The sequence below is a fragment of the Blennius ocellaris genome, assembly GCF_963422515.1.
Source record: "Blennius ocellaris genome assembly, chromosome: 7".
Classification (NCBI taxonomy): domain Eukaryota; kingdom Metazoa; phylum Chordata; class Actinopteri; order Blenniiformes; family Blenniidae; genus Blennius; species Blennius ocellaris.
The window spans coordinates 10,190,900-10,206,674 of NC_137656.1; the positions used below are offsets into that span (position 1 = coordinate 10,190,900).

A 15,775-nucleotide genomic window follows, 5' to 3' on the forward strand; every position below is an offset into this window, starting at 1 on the left:
TGTTTTTTTAATCAATGTAATTGTAAGATTCAGTGAAATATGCAACTTTGTCTTAACACTTGCTCTAATCTATTAAGTTGAGTGACTATTTTCTACGCAAAAAATTGCGCATGATTTCTGTTAATTCTCCTTTTTTATTTGTAGCATTGTAAAATCTAATGTATGAGGTGTAATTATTTTGTTTTTGGCAGGCTTAAGCATGGAACCTCTTGAGTTTCTGTCTGAATAAAACTGTGATCTCTCCTTGGGGTTTTTTTTGGTCCAATGTTTAGACTTATTGTGAATAAAATCATTAAAGTTGATTCTCCTACTGTTTTTTTTTTTTTCGTTTGTTTTTTTTATACTGACTGGAATCTGGCTCTGCTCTGCTATAAAATACATAAATAAAAGCTTGGATGCAATATCTTGAACAGTGGATCCGTCTGTTTCTATAAATCGTTTTAGGAGAAAAAAACAAAAAACAAACATATTAGACGTTCCTGTTGACTGAACGAGAGATGATTACTGCGAGTTTTAAAATGCTTGCCTTTCTCCTGCTTCTCTTTCAAAGCAGAGGAAGAGGAAGAGAAAACACCTCTCCCCTTCTCTCTTTTAGGTTGTGATCAAACAGCAGTGACGGACACAGTGGGTGTCCCAGACAAAGGCTTCATATGTTTGTATGAAAAAAAAAAAAGCATTGTTTCTTCTCGTTGCAGAAGCCTCTCTGGAAATCGAAATATCAAAGAAATGAATAAAAACAATCTTAAATTGTAAAGTTAAGGAAGATACATGACATCTACCAGGCATCCAGACTGTGGTGCATTTTAATGCAGGGAAATAGGCCATCAAAGCATAGTTTTGTGTGTTTCAGTCCACAAAATGCTCACAAGGTTTCACCTCACTCCATCATGTCGCTCCTTCTCACTCTGTGATGCCAGTTCGGGTAAAAAGGGTAATTTCTTGTCAGATGAAATGCAGAAGAGCAGCTTCTCCATTTCTACCAATGACGACCACCACGTCCCATTGAGTGAAACTGCAATTAGTTTGAGGAAGTTCTCACATCCTCCTCTTCTTTCCTTTCCTCACCTATACGTTTCAATCCCGACCACTGGCTGAGAGAGAGAGAGAGAGAGGATGTGTCACCGTCTCTGTCCCAGGATCAGCTCCTCTCAGCAGCATCACACCAGGTTGCCTTTAAAGACCGGCGTGTGGAACTGATCACAGCTTAGAGACCCGATGAAAGACGGGGCTTCAAAAGGCTGCAATACATGTTTGATGAACTGAAACAGAATAAATCATGCTAACCAGATGCATATGAGAACAAGTGAATACTCGCCTGATGGGAAAGCGAACCCTGTGCTTGGTATTCTGACTTAAAGTAAAACCTCATCTCATTCTGAGCAACTGATTGTGACAAACTCTGCTACATATGACAGCCAATTAATGTGTTTGTATTGTTGATTAATCACATTCGTTTTTAAATCAAAATACCTTATTGTCTTTTCCTCCACATTGTGAAATCTTATTATCGCTGACATCAGGTATAAATTGTGTCTCTGTGCAACAGGTGCTCATTATTGGTCTTTTTCTTTGAGCAAAAATGGCAAATATGTGTAACATGAGGATGAGGACAGAGGTGCAGGATGCATGAACAACAAATATATGTAGTAGATAAGACAAACAAACTGAAGCGGGGGCCTGCTCAAGAGACAGACATGGGCTAACAGAAAGAGAAGGGGAGTGAATGAAATAAAAGCACTCCAATAATAGTGTGTTGTTGACCATATCATTCCTTTATTTCTTATGGGGGTCCTATATTTAGAGAATGGTCCAGTTGATGAAACAAATTTGAATAGAACACACCACAGGCATCGGCAATGTGGAGGATTAGACGTCACCAAACAAACAAGTATTTGGACAGGGAGGATTAAACCATTTAGACGGCTCCCTTCTGGCATTGGGGCCACGAGTTTGATTTGACTGTGAGAAGAAACTGATGACCACAACACCACCATATTAGAAGGACTGTTAGACTCAATAATGAATACATTCAGGGAGTATTATTTATTTCCAGATGGACAACTGATTTGTTAGGATTACACAGGGGGTCAAGTGGTTCTGATCCATTTTCATTCTCTCAAAAATCTACTTCACTGTTATGTAAGCAACTGGGACTACTCTTTCTGAAACAGGTGATAGTGGTGTTGATAAAATAAATGTAAAAAAAAAACAACCCTGGCAGGATTTTAAATAATTTAATTTGTTTGGTGTCCAAAACATACACGTTTTTAAACTATGTACGTTTTACTTTTAAATTAAAAACTGGAGAAAATATTCCAGATGGATGAATAATGTAAAAAAAAATGTATTGTACTCATTTGATGTTTGTATATTTTTTGTTATTTCTGCACATAAATAATGTGCATCTCATATATACAATCAGTTTTCCTTGACACTCAATATATTGTCTAACAAACAGCTGTGAAGGCATAATAGTAAGTAAACCATGCGCAAACTGCTAATGCGGGTTGGATCGCTTTATTCTTTGTTTTAACTATACTTCTTAGTAATAAATGTGATACCCCAGGATCGCCTGTTTATTTTCTTTCTGCTTTTTTATGGAATAGTTGTAGGTTTCTACCACAATGCCATTTCAATATCACATGCCTTTGTCTCACCATCTGCAACAATATTCTGTACTGGAAGTGAAATGTCAGAAGCAGACAGGGGATGCCCATGAGTGCCATACAATGAAAACACATGTTTTAGAATGCCTTCTGTCTTCATGCTTTGTATTGCTTTTTGTCAAATCAGTACAATAGGGAAGCAAAGACCCCAAACAACAGAAGTCCATTCATTGTGTATTCCTGAAAGGAGAGGTGTGTCTTTGGGAGAATGGACTTCTATTGCTTTCGCTCCTGTGTATCTCAGGTAGGCGCTTCCTGTTTTTGCAGGTCTGCGAGAAAACAAGATGGTGGTAAAACTCTTCCACGTTTTGTTTAACAAAAACTGCCACACCCCACTCTCAACCTGTCACCTCCTTTGACCCACAGCCAAGCAGCTTGCAGTAAGAATAGCAGCAGGCTGTCCTCCTGCAGCAATTAAAGAAAACAAACAAAAACCACAGCATGCCCAAACAACTTTTACTTTATAATTTGGGATTTGTAAAACAATTATGTAACATATTCATTAAGTCTCAAACTTCACTGAGACAAGATGGATGGATGAGGGATTTTCTTTGCGGGTTCAAACTTCTCAAATGCCTGTTAAATGTGCTGAGGGGATTCAGAAATCAGTTATTTATCATGCTGAGTAAAGAAAGCTTTAATGCCACAGGGTAAAGTGGAGCTGTTGTACCCTAATGACTTGACTTGGCTTGGATTTCACTTGATTAAATTATGTTTTCATCTCGGCCGGTCAGTGTGTCCCCTGTGTAAAGAGCGCCCTCTGCTGTCACTGCACCGGCCCACACTTACCCAAGCTCAGGGGACGCGTATAAAAATAGACTATGTTGTTGTTTAACATTTACTGAAAATGTTTTTATTTTAACGTTATGAACAGTTAAAATGTAAATATTTTATCCCAGTCTCTTTTCTGCTCGCATTTGTTCTTGGTTTCGCCCACCGTCAATACCCCCCCCCCCCCCCGACTGTGTAATGGTAAATTCCAAGATGGCGGCCTCCTTGTGGAAACGCTGTGTGACTGCAGCTGTCAAAGTTAAATGTTCCTCCCCGTCTCTTTCAGGTAGAAACATCTTCTTTATTAACACTCATAACATTATACGTTGCGTTAAATGTGATTGCTTGTTGGGGTCCATATTTAAGGCAGCAACTGTGAAAGTTCCTCAGTTAGCTCTCTGTTAGCTCACTGTATGTAGCTCCATGGGGCAGCTTCTGCACACATTTGGTCTTTGCTTAAGGTTAAAAACTGCACATTGGCACACGCGAGATACTTGTATCAGCATTACTTGACTATGCGTTTGTATTTACAGTCAGACGATGGCTGCTCTCAGCAGCTTACACGGACACTCAGTTGTGGGAGGCGAGAGTCAAGGATCCCCAGAACCTGGGTAAGTCCTCGGATGAGCTGGAAGATCACATTTAATAACAGTCCAGGCAAACAGCGACTCCTGCAGAGTGTCAGGTGCAGAGAATGACTGGATGACTGTCGTGATCAGGATTACAAAATGCTGCAAAAGAAACGTATTTTACAGAATCAAACAACACCATCATTAGGTCGGGGATAAGGTTTTCAGGATGTTACAACATTGTTTGGGTTTTTATTCTAAGTCTTTTTTCACAATGTTCCTATATCATCCATTACCTATACGTTAGTAAAAGTGTTGGTGCAGCTTGCCGTTTGTAGGTAAAATAATGAGAAATGTCACTGTAGTCAGTGTACACACTACAGTATTAACAGAGTAGCCCAAAATGCAAGTAGTTGTTTTGTCCCTCTGGTTGATTTATGTGAGTAAATTGCTTTAATATTTATTGAGAGCATACATTGTTAAAGCTGTAGTGTCAAGTGTTGCTGTAGCATGTAAGTGCCTTTAAAGGTTTTCTGACATTTTTTATCAATAATATTGATATAACAGTATAGGATGCAGGGGATAGGGTAAGATGGATTCAGATGGAGTGTTGAAGAAAACATTGATAACTTCAACATTTATTGAAACTGAACTTTATCTGATCTAATTTCATTTTGTGTATACTCAAAATGTGAACTCATTCAAAGATGCAGGTAGTAGAAATCAAGAAATGACCAATTGTCCTGAAATGACTGTTGTCATTCCATCTATTAGTATTAGAGGACAGCTTTATCCAGACTTGGTTAGAATAAGCGCCTTTCCCAGCTTTATTGAAAGCTTTAAAGAAAGAGCCTTTCTTCTGTTTCACTTATCCATTACATTAAATGAAGATTATGTTACATTTTGTTAAATTTCAAAGCATGGCCTGAAAGAACCACTTCCTCCATGTAGCTGTGTGTGCAGTTGATCTGCACAGGGTGGCGCTGCAGCCTCACAGTACGTTCATCGTCTGTTGAGTTGTGGAGTGTGGATGGGATTTTTATGTACTCACATTATTACAGCCTTAATTGAATGAATAAATAAATGAAAAACAGTTTTGATTAGAACTAATCGTTTGCAAAAGTCTGAAATGAATCACTGTTGATGACTCTGCAGTCAGTGTATAATAAATGCACATTGAGTGCTGCTGTGTGGCGGATCACAATAGATTATGTCGTCATTGGATATTTGTCTTTCTCTGTAATCTGTTTATTCGTGTTGTTGGTGTTTCGATTGTTTGTTCAGTTGATTGCAGCTCATATATTTGTTTTTCTCCCACAGCTGTACTTGCCAGCACTATGGACAGGACCTATGACAGGAATCTGCCAGTTAGTTCTCTGGCTATGTCGCGGGTAAACAGCACTTAAATTTAAATGGACGTGTCTTCTTTGTTTGTAGTGAATTAGATGGCAGCAGTAACAACATCTTTAATAACCGTATGCTCTGCCTCTGTTTCAGTTTGTTGACAACATATCATCTAGAGAGGAAGTTGATCAGGCAGAGTACTACCTTTACAAGTATGAAGAATCTTTCTCTCCCTTTGCACAACTTTCTATGTCACCTATCAGCTGTTTCCCTGGTTTTTCATTTATATGTTGTTGTTTTTTGGAGTGAATTGTCTGTTTATGTCCAGTCACATGCGTTTCTTTGTTCCAAGCTACTCCAGACCTTTCCTGTTTACTCCTCCCCACTGGAATCTGCACCCATTCTCCTGAATACAAGTTTTACTAAATTCCTCAATCAGGAGACATAAATGTTCACAGTCTTTCAAGAATTAAAACTATAATCCCATTTTGAAAAGTTTTTCATACTTCTATTGATGCGTTTGTACTTTTGCTTCACGTTCAGGTTATGTCTGCTACTTTTTAAGGCTGAAACTGCCATATTTATTATTATTGTTTGATCATCTTGTGGTTTGGTGATTCTTATCGTTGTCATCTCCTGTTTTTCTCATGTTGTTCATGTCTTTACACTTTATTAAGTCTCACGGGCAGAATGCGATTGATTGATGAATATATAAAAATAGTCACTGTTTATTTATTTATTTATTTATTTTGTACCCTTGAAGATTCCGTCACAGCCCCAACTGTTGGTACTTACGGGACTGGACCATTCACGGGTGGATCAGACAGTGTCTAAAATACGGGGCCAGAGATAAGGCTCTGCACACAGTTAAAAACAAGGTACGCCACACCATATATCCACACCACTTACTCTGTGCAATAGCAAAGTTGATGCACTTGGAACTTAATAGTTTAATGCAGAATAGGAAGCTGAGATATCAGGTCAGAAAGCGACAGTCAACATTCAATAAGCCAACTATCAATGAAATGTTCAGGAAAAAAAGCCACAGTCACTCAAGAGAATTGAAGTAGTTGGTGTGACCACTCTTTGCCCTCGAAGCATCAGCTCTTCTTAATAAATGCTGAGTTTTTGTAGGAATTCTTTAGCATTGTCCAAAAGACAAGCTCGAATTCTTCTTTCTCTTCATGTAATCCCAAACACATTCTTTGATAATGAAATCTTTGTACGGTAGTGTATTGAGTGTGATAAAGACTGCTTATGAAAGAATATATTTACACGTGCGTGTGTGCGCAGGTCCAGTATGGAATATTTCCCGACGACTTCACTTTCAACCTGCTCATAGATTCGTTCATCAAGGATGGAGACTTCAAGGGTAAGGACCTTTCTTTTTTTTTGTGTGTGTTTTTTTTTTTTATCATGTTTAGAGAAATGTGGGCACACACAAGGAGGGTAAAATATTAACACTTTCCTGATTCTTGCTGATTATTTAAATCAATCACGAGAATTTTGTACAGCCTGTCAAAATTGAAATTCCAAACATTTCTTCTTTTGTTTGTACCTGATGAAGTGAACACAATTTTTTATTGTAATATCATCATGCAGTAAGAAATACACTTGATAGCATTTAAATTATATAGTTTAGTTCTCTCAGTGTGTACCAGCTGAGTAAATGCTGAGGCTCACCTTATTAGCTATGGAATTCCTTAGGCACTTATTTTGAGTATACATTTTTATTTTATTTTTTTCCATTTTAAGTTTAATATATATATATATATATATATATATATATATATATATATATATATTTTTTTTTTTTTTTTTTTTTTTTTTTTTCATACAGATTTTATTAAAAAGAAATATTTATTACTTGTCCCCATGTAACACTAGGGGGAGCTCACATACCACTGGTGCTATGTGTACCACAGATTGAGAATCACGGCAATAGAGCATCAACTTGCTTGTTTTCTGTTGGAGACGTTTTCAACCGTTTAATGTGATGTTATTGCCGGTTGTTTTCCCCCTAGGGGAATCGGAGTATCCCGATGTGACAAAACTCGCTCCCTTTTTGTTCATTTCATTTATTCACATAGATTTGTTCTGTGAATATTCAGTTCTCTTTCAGTTTGAATGTCTGTGTTTTTTGTTGGTGACATCCAAGTCACACCTGTGGTGAACATTTCAAACATTTGGTCCATTCCTTGTTGCTTTTCAATCAGCTAGATTTCTTTGTTGTAAATGTGCAGGTGCATGTTCGACAGTTGAAGAGCTGATGCTTCAAGAGGCCTTCGATCTCCCCTCCACACAGATCCTGTCCATGTACGCGCTGGGCTGTTACCTAGCAACCAGACCACAACTCACTGTGAGTGAAACAGGAATCAACAACACTCGAGGAGCAAACCAAAGTCATACATGGAATATTGTTTATTATTTGAATCTTAAGTTGTTGATTATTTTCATTATTCAAAGTGACAGTGAAGGGTTTTAATTTCATTAAGTTTAATTTAATTCCATTTAAAACACCCAACTGTTGCAGGAGCATTATTAAACCACTTATGTCTCACCTTTCAGGTATTGCAGGAGCACTCTTTGGGGGCTTCACTGCTGATTTCCAGCATCAATCAAGGCACCACTGTCGGCGTCAGCGCTCAGTTACTTGGCAATGCCCTTCTAGGTATTTGACTTTCTTCTGCAACCCTGTTGTTTGTTTTCACTGTGACTGATTAATGTGGCTGTTTTACATCATGCTGTTTGTCTCATTTATCAAATCTCCTCCAACCCCAAACAGGAAAGGTGGAGTTGTCAAATGGCATACATGCGGTATTCAAAGGGATGCCACTCAGCTGGGAGCGAGGGTATCTGGCGCGAGCACTGGCTGTCATGGAAGGAGTGGTGGCTGCTTCTGGTGATGTCAAGCTGTGCAAAGACTCAGTAAGAACGATTTCACGAGAATATTTTCCCATTTTATTCAGCTCTTTCTCACCCTGACGGGATTTGGCATTACCACCTCTCCAAACCGTTACTGCAAGATCACTTTGTGATTTCTAGAAAATTCAAAAACTTCATGTAAAAGAAGAATATCCTTGTAGTTATGTACTAGTTACAGCATTTTAAACATCTCCAACATGAGCTTCTCTGTGCCATCAAAAAAACACAAAAGTAATAGAAAAGCATTGAAATGCTTCACTAACCCCAGGTGGAAAATTATTAAATGCAACAGTTGGCATACAAATCATTTACTTAAAGATATTGAACTGCCAGATATTGAAACACACTTATCCTGGCAAAAGGGGCAGAAGCCCTCACTCATCACACAACACCAGATGTAAAATAAAGAAACTAGTCAATCTGGTTATGGCAGGACTAACTTAGTGCATGACTTTGGAAAGCTGCACATTTCAGTTTATAGAACTTAAGTGGTCGTCAGATTTATGCTTGTAACTATATAATCACTAATCTAATTTTAATCCAAGTTACAATGATCATTAAACTGCTCATCTAATTATAAAGACTTTTGGAAGGAGGGGCAGTGATTCAGAGAATTTTAAATGAGCGTTCAACAGTATCGGAAGAAAACAAATAATTAAGGTGAATTTCAACCTCTGGCCAATCAAGTCCAAAAAAAAAAAAGAAAAAGATTTATTTAGAGCAAGCAAATATTCCCTTTCTTCTTTTGGGCGAGCAAGTGAGAACGATTGCATGTTCCACAACATGTGCAAATAGAAATATTCAACTGAAAGCTTTGTGTGTTTTACTGCTTGCATCCGCCAATGAAAGATTAACTGGGGAGCTGAATGTGATAAGATGGAGTTGGACAACAAAAACAAAAATTTGGCTTTATAAAACACAAAAATGAAATTTAATCCATCAGTGCTTTGCGAACAACGTGTGACGAAATGAAGAAAAGATGGCAAGACGAAGCATCTTCTAATAAAACATCTGTAAATGAACCTACTCAGAAAAAAATTCTCACAATTAGGATCTCATATTAAATACCATCAGGATGATAAATATCACTTTTATGCATTGTAAATTACAGTACAGATAGAAAATTAATCCATTTGCACATATTCTTCACGGTATTCTGCACGCTCTGGTAGGAAGGTCTGACATAAATTCATCATTCAATTTTGGATGATGATGATAGTGATGATTTATTTCAGACATAAATCATGACACACAATCATGTAAACATATTTACATCCATACATTTATACACAATTAGAAACGCAGTAAGAATCCAGATCACTAAAGCCATAGTTCATATAATCTTACTCGAACCACACAAACAATAAGTGCGCCTGGAAAAGAGCAGGAAGAAGCAAAGCAAGGTTGTTTTCACTTTCCAAAGTGATACACATTGTGTGTAAGAAATAAGAGAGCAAGGTAGCTGACGATTTACTTTTCGTTGGTAGTTTGATTCCCCCGTCTCACTTTGCCAAAGAGTCTGTGTTTCTTCTGATGGTTGCAAGCATTTAGCAAAGCTGCTGTCATGTGAAAGTAAATCTTCTTCAACATTACCAAACTGTTAGGTTCAGATCAAACAGACAAAACCGGTTAAAATGTCCTCTTTGAGCAAGATCAGAGTATGAAATCGGGCAGTTTTGAAAAGCAGCATTGCACGCAGTCGACAGTCTTGTTCCTTTCCAGGTGGGCTTAATGACGCAAACAGCTCTCCTCCACTGAGATAGAACACGTGCTGTCACATTGTCGTTATTTTTACATGTACGTGCCCACAGCCGCTGGTCGCTGGTCTAATCCAGCCTGCGCTGTCCGGTTTAATAGCTCAGCTTTGTCCAAGTCTAATGAGATTTTGCGGAGCCTGGATATCTGAGGATGTCTGAGTGAATCCCAGCTACGGGAGCTAAATGAGCTGTGTCAGACAGTGGCCAGGCCGTAATGCAGGAAGAGGAGATAACACCGCAGGACAGAGAGGAAGTATTACATTTCAGGTGTAGGCGGTGGCGGCGAGTGCCTCCAGGTCACAGTTAGTCTTTCCTCCTCCTCACATTAACAGGTGACTTGTCAAATCAGGTATTCAGCTTCATTTGTCAGTACATGTCTAATCTGTAATCATTGAAGGAGGAGACTGCATCTTCTTAAAGTCTGAGTTTTCACATGTTATTCAATACCCTCCAAGCAGGTGCGTATTACTTTGAACACTTTATTTCTTCTTCAAACGCTCACCTGTCTTTTTCATTATATTATAGCTGGACTATGTGAATCATTTGCTGGAGGAGCTGTCCTCGGCCTCAGACACAGAGTCTTCTGGAGAGGAGTCTGGAGGTGAAGAAGAGAAGAAAGATAATTCGGTGGATGAAGACGATGAGGCTGAGAAAGCGAAGCTCCCTCAGTACCTCAGCAGGTTCAAGGTTCGTGTGTTTGTTGTGTATAGCAGCAATAATTCTCTGCAGTTTGATTCATTCCTTAATTTTTTTTTTTTACTGATGAAATCTCATGAGTAAACATGTGATGGACACACAGTGGTTTGTGTTTGTGTTGGTTTGGAGCCCAGAGGCATCACTCTGACAAGTCTGTGACAGATAAAATTAGCATGAAATACTTGAACACCTACCGTAGTTACATCAATATTTAGAAATTGTTGATTTTAGGTCTTTTTTTTGCATCTGTAATCAGTGTGTGTTGTACTTGCTTATTATCTTTCCATTGCAAAGCAGTGATCGTATCGATCAGCGATGTTGTATGCTTTTTGGATGATGCAAGTATTTGGCCATTTTTAGCCTCCGCTTGTTTGTATTCCCATCGAGAGATGGGCTTTATTGTACAACAAAAACACAAGTCGCAATGTAATGTACAAAATAATGAGCAGCATAGGATAGACAAGTACATAATTCATCATTCTTTCATGACTCATCGCTTATTGCTCTTTAAAAACGATTTCATCTTGAGTTTAATGTGAGCTAAATGCAGAGCCAGTTAAAGGATCATTTCATATAGATATAATGGGACTGGTTGTCTAAACGAGGATTTTCACAAGAAAAGATTGAAAAGTCTGTCCTCGGGTATGGTTGCCTTCACTATCACATTATCGTTTTCAACATTAGATTAAAATATCCAAACAAACCTCACGTTGTCCGGCTGCTGTAACATATATTCTGCAAAACATAATTTCCACAACAATGCTGTGAGCTGCTCTGACCGTAATACACAGCATTAAGGATACCGTGGTGGAATTTTTACCACCCGAGAAGTTGCAGTGAAATTCCGAAACACCCAGTCGACTGTTTCTGACCTTTTGGTCGGATTCGGTCTGCCTGTTTGGCGAGTACTGGGGTGCAGAGAAAAGCCTTCACACTTCCACAAATGTGCAACTCTTCCCACAGAAGGTTTTGTTTGCACCGAAACAAACATAAGTGTGAAGACAACTGAAGGGAGCACAGCTTAGCCCTTTGTGAAAGGTACTCCTGAGATTTCCATCAAATGGCCTCTGCTTACCTTCAGTATTCTACTCGTGCTCAGTGCATTTCCTTCCTCATAAAGCCACTTTTTTTCCTTTTTCAGCACTCATTCTTCCTTTTTTCCTGGCTTTGTTGGTGCATTAGGGCTTTTGACACATTTCCACCACCTGCACACCAGTGAAATGGTCCAAAACCAGCAGCTGGGATGTCGATTTCACCGATTGGACAATTCCTTCCTGGTGCACTTACAGGAGAACAAAGAAAAACGGTTAAAAATAGTTGAGAAAACTCACTTAGGGTGCTACCTGTTTTACTAAATCACTCAAGTTTGTTTAATTACGGATGCCAGCCATTCACTGTGGTTTCTTCCAGCTGTTTATACATGCAGTGAAAACATTTATTGCTCTTTGCATTATTAGAAATAGTAACTGTCAGATTCGGTGCATTGAAGCATGTGTGCTTAACTAGTTCCTTTGCTCTGGCTTTATATTATTGAGTCATGTGGTGGTCAAGGCTTTATGGAGCTGTTCAGCCTTTGAACTGCTCAAATCAGCAAGTAGTCGAGTTTTTTTTTTTTGCCTTCAACTTTTTCTTGTGTTTCTGCGCCTTCAGGAACTGAGCAGACAGCTGGAGGATCAGAATAAAGTGGAGTCGGCCTCCTTCCAATCTTTGGTGACTGCCCTGGCCCAGCAGAACCTGGCAGCTGCAGAGAAACCGGACCTGGAGAAATACAAGGTCCGGGTGCAGGCCTGGGAAGCTGAGAAGATTCTGCTGGTGCAGAGAGAGAAGGAGATGAGGGAGAAGGCCGAGCAGGAGCGGCAGGAGAAGTTAGCAGCTCGGGCAGCAGCGGCGCAGCAAATGTAAAGACTGTGGACGGGGCGGAATGGTGACGGCCGATCTGTCGGACAGGTTAAAGCTGACTCGCGTCAATGTTATCGCTGCTCATGCCACCAGTTGTTTCTGTATATAACAGTTATTGTGTGTTTATGTCATAAGTCTCACTCTGCTTTCAGAGAATAGGACTGATAAATTGTCAGAATAAAATGTATTTCCAAGAACTTTTGTCTCCTACTTATTGTGTTTCTGTCCTAAACTGTGCAAAGACATAATCCCTGGACTGTATGCATGCACACATCAATTGTTCGGCCCGCTGGTTGGGTGACCTCATGTTAGCAGAAAGACGAGAAAGCTGAGGAAAACTGTACCATCACATCCTCCCACTCCTTTTCCTCTCTGCCTGCCGTTTGTCTTTGTTGCAACGTTGGTTTACTTCGTGTGTGTGTGTGTGTGTGTGTGTGTGTGTGTGTGTGTGTGTGTGTGTGTGTGTGTGTGTGTGTGTGTGTGTGTGTGTGTGTGTGTGCGTGTGTGTGTGTGTGTGTGTGTGTGTGTGTGTGTGTGTGTCTTTGAAAGTGTTTCTCACAGGGGAATGAAAAGGCTATTGCACATGGGAATTTGCTGATAACCAATCGAGAGAAAAAAAAAAATGTTTTCATAGGAAGGAATGCATGTCTGACCTGAACCCTTTGTGCGAACAGCGGAAAACATAAACCCTGCAGTATAGCGACAGATAACTGAGAAGAGAAACAAAGTGCACTTGATGGTAAGTTTACACAGCAACATGTGAATGCAGCATCAGCTAATGCACTGACAACACTGTAAAAAGTAAAAACTGCAGATGAAGGGAAATCTGGATTCTTTTGGCTCCGTGGACAGATGAGATAATGGATCTCAGGGGAAGCAAAATCCGTCATGGGCATGCGCGCAATGCCTTCCTTTCTTCATTTGCAGCTATTCAATATTCCGAGCATGGTCTTGGGAAACAGCCTGGTATGCGCTTCAGGATGAACGAGCGCCACAAACTGAAAGAAGGACCATTGTGATCCTGAGGCTCCTGACTTGCTGTGTTTCTGAGAGCGTCTCAGAGCTCAATGATTTCCTGGTGATCTTAATACACAATTAGCCGCTTGTGTGTATCTGAACACATACATGTTTCAAATCTGTGTGGTTGTGTTTTCCCAGTGGTTCACTGGTGACCTGTGCAGGATGTACAGCGATCGGGTCCAGTGGCCTTGACCTGAATAAAGTGTTACCAAAGACCAATAATCGATGTGCGATAAAGCAACTTTGCTTAGCAATAAGTATAGATAATCATTTTGTTGCAGGTTGTCTTGTTTGCTTGTACTTTATTGGCATTCTGCAAACAATCACATTGTTCCTTTTATTCAAATGGGTTTATAAGCAGTAAAAAGAACAAACATGTGTATTGATCCTTTTTCCCTCTTCTGCATCTGCTTGTCATTTACTCATTCAAATAGAAAGATTTGTATTTTTTTTAACTTGTCGACACAATTACATATATTGTCACCAGTTCAGAGGTGAGTTCACCCTCAGGATCAGGCTGGATATGCACTAGTAAAGTAAAATTACCATAAAGAAAAGTGTCACTATCTGTTGTCTCCAAGCATTCAAATCTTTTATCTCTCTGCAGTTCACTTCACAGGCTCAGGCCTTTTTTTTTTCTTTTTTTTGTGAGCGTCTGCGATGCTTATCTTCTGGTGATAAAGCTTAAACCGTGTAAAAGGTACAGAGAATGAATTTTGCTCCGTCTGTGGTGTCATTTTGTTTGCTTTCTCAGCTTTGACTCAGAGTCACTGACCTAAAATTAACATTGTTTGGACTTCTTGCTCTTATCACAGAAGCTTTTTGTTCGTCATTCCAGGTGTTTGAGAACAAGACATTGCTCATGCTGCAGCTGAAGTCAGCCAGCTAGATAATCAGGAAGTTTGACGTTCTCGCCACAGCCTTAAAATGCTCAGAGACCTTAGAGTGTTTTGAAAGGTGTTCAGAATTCTCTGTGATATGTAAAGAAATATTTCTAAATCTCAGCGAAAATGGATGCTCCTGAGCATAAATACCTGCCACTGCAAAATAAAAATATATACAAATATATTGTCTTGCTTAGAAAACTGTACTTTCTTATGCTAATAGTTTACTCTTAAATAGGTGGACGGGCTCTGGTCAAGCCATATCCGCTCTTTAATGTTTCAGTGAGATTCGCATCAGAAATAGTGAAATGTATTATTGCTGCCACGTGAGGCAGACGACAGGATGAGCTGCTGCCGGTGGTGTTGCTCTTTGGCCGCCTGCAGAGTCTCCAGAGAAATACGCTCATTATCCTTTCATTTTTCATCAAAGTCAATTGCCTCATATTTAACATTTTAAAGAGGTAATTGGAAACACATAATGTCTAATTTGTCTGTACATTTGTTTGGAGGGTATACGTGACTTTTATTTCATCTGACTTTGTTCACATATTAAACTAACAAATTAGAGAGATAAGCAGCGGTAATTAGAAATTGGATTTAACTGCTGGCTGATTTATTTGCCTGATATTTTCTCACCATCAGCAGATAAATGTTACAAATTTGAGGAGCGAAAATGCACAAACAGATTTGAATGGACACTATTAGCTACTAAATGCTTGCTATGGACACTGAACCTCAGGTGATTGGGGGGATTTATATTTCTAAGTTGCCAGTTGTAGCAAATAGGAGGAAATCTCTTCCCAGACATTTGCTAATTGAGTTTTGTTGAGTCATTTCACTGTTTTAAGGTATATTTAGTGGACTCATACCAATTTATTTGTTTTTGTTTGAATCCTCTCTTCGAAATAGTATCTCAAGAAGCAATTCTTCTATAAAGTAAGATTCAAATGTTTGGGACTTTATTTTGAAATCTGCTGCTTTCTTCTGTAAATATGAAAATCATTGCAAGGTTTTGGGCATTTTCTAAGAACATAAAAGGTATGAAGCTGTTCCTGTGAAAGATTAAACGAGTCAAACCAAAAACACTGGGCCTCGCCATCCCTGTTCAAATTAACGGTTTGTCAGCAAGTGCTGCCGTCGCTTCACCTCCATGAATTGAATCAGGCCTGTGGGAGAAAGTAAACATGAAATGAATGCAACCTGAAAACTAGGGTTGAAAATCCTTCAAGTGATAACTGTCTAAA

The 15,775-nt window shown here is 39.1% G+C and overlaps 1 protein-coding gene across 1 annotated transcript; it reads left to right on the plus strand.

Moving 5' to 3' along the window:
• Positions 1-3,635: 3,635 nt before the first annotated feature.
• Positions 3,636-12,783, plus strand: mrps27 (mitochondrial ribosomal protein S27; the record flags this gene model as incomplete). The annotated part of the gene is made up of 11 exons (XM_080499624.1): positions 3,636-3,723; positions 3,971-4,048; positions 5,327-5,397; positions 5,504-5,562; positions 6,114-6,228; positions 6,644-6,722; positions 7,594-7,709; positions 7,919-8,021; positions 8,136-8,278; positions 10,558-10,719; positions 12,379-12,783. 11 exons carry the CDS (start codon positions 3,636-3,638, stop codon positions 12,628-12,630), a joined length of 1,266 nt encoding a protein of 421 aa, XP_080355750.1. The 3' UTR covers positions 12,631-12,783.
• Positions 12,784-15,775: the final 2,992 nt, after the last annotated feature.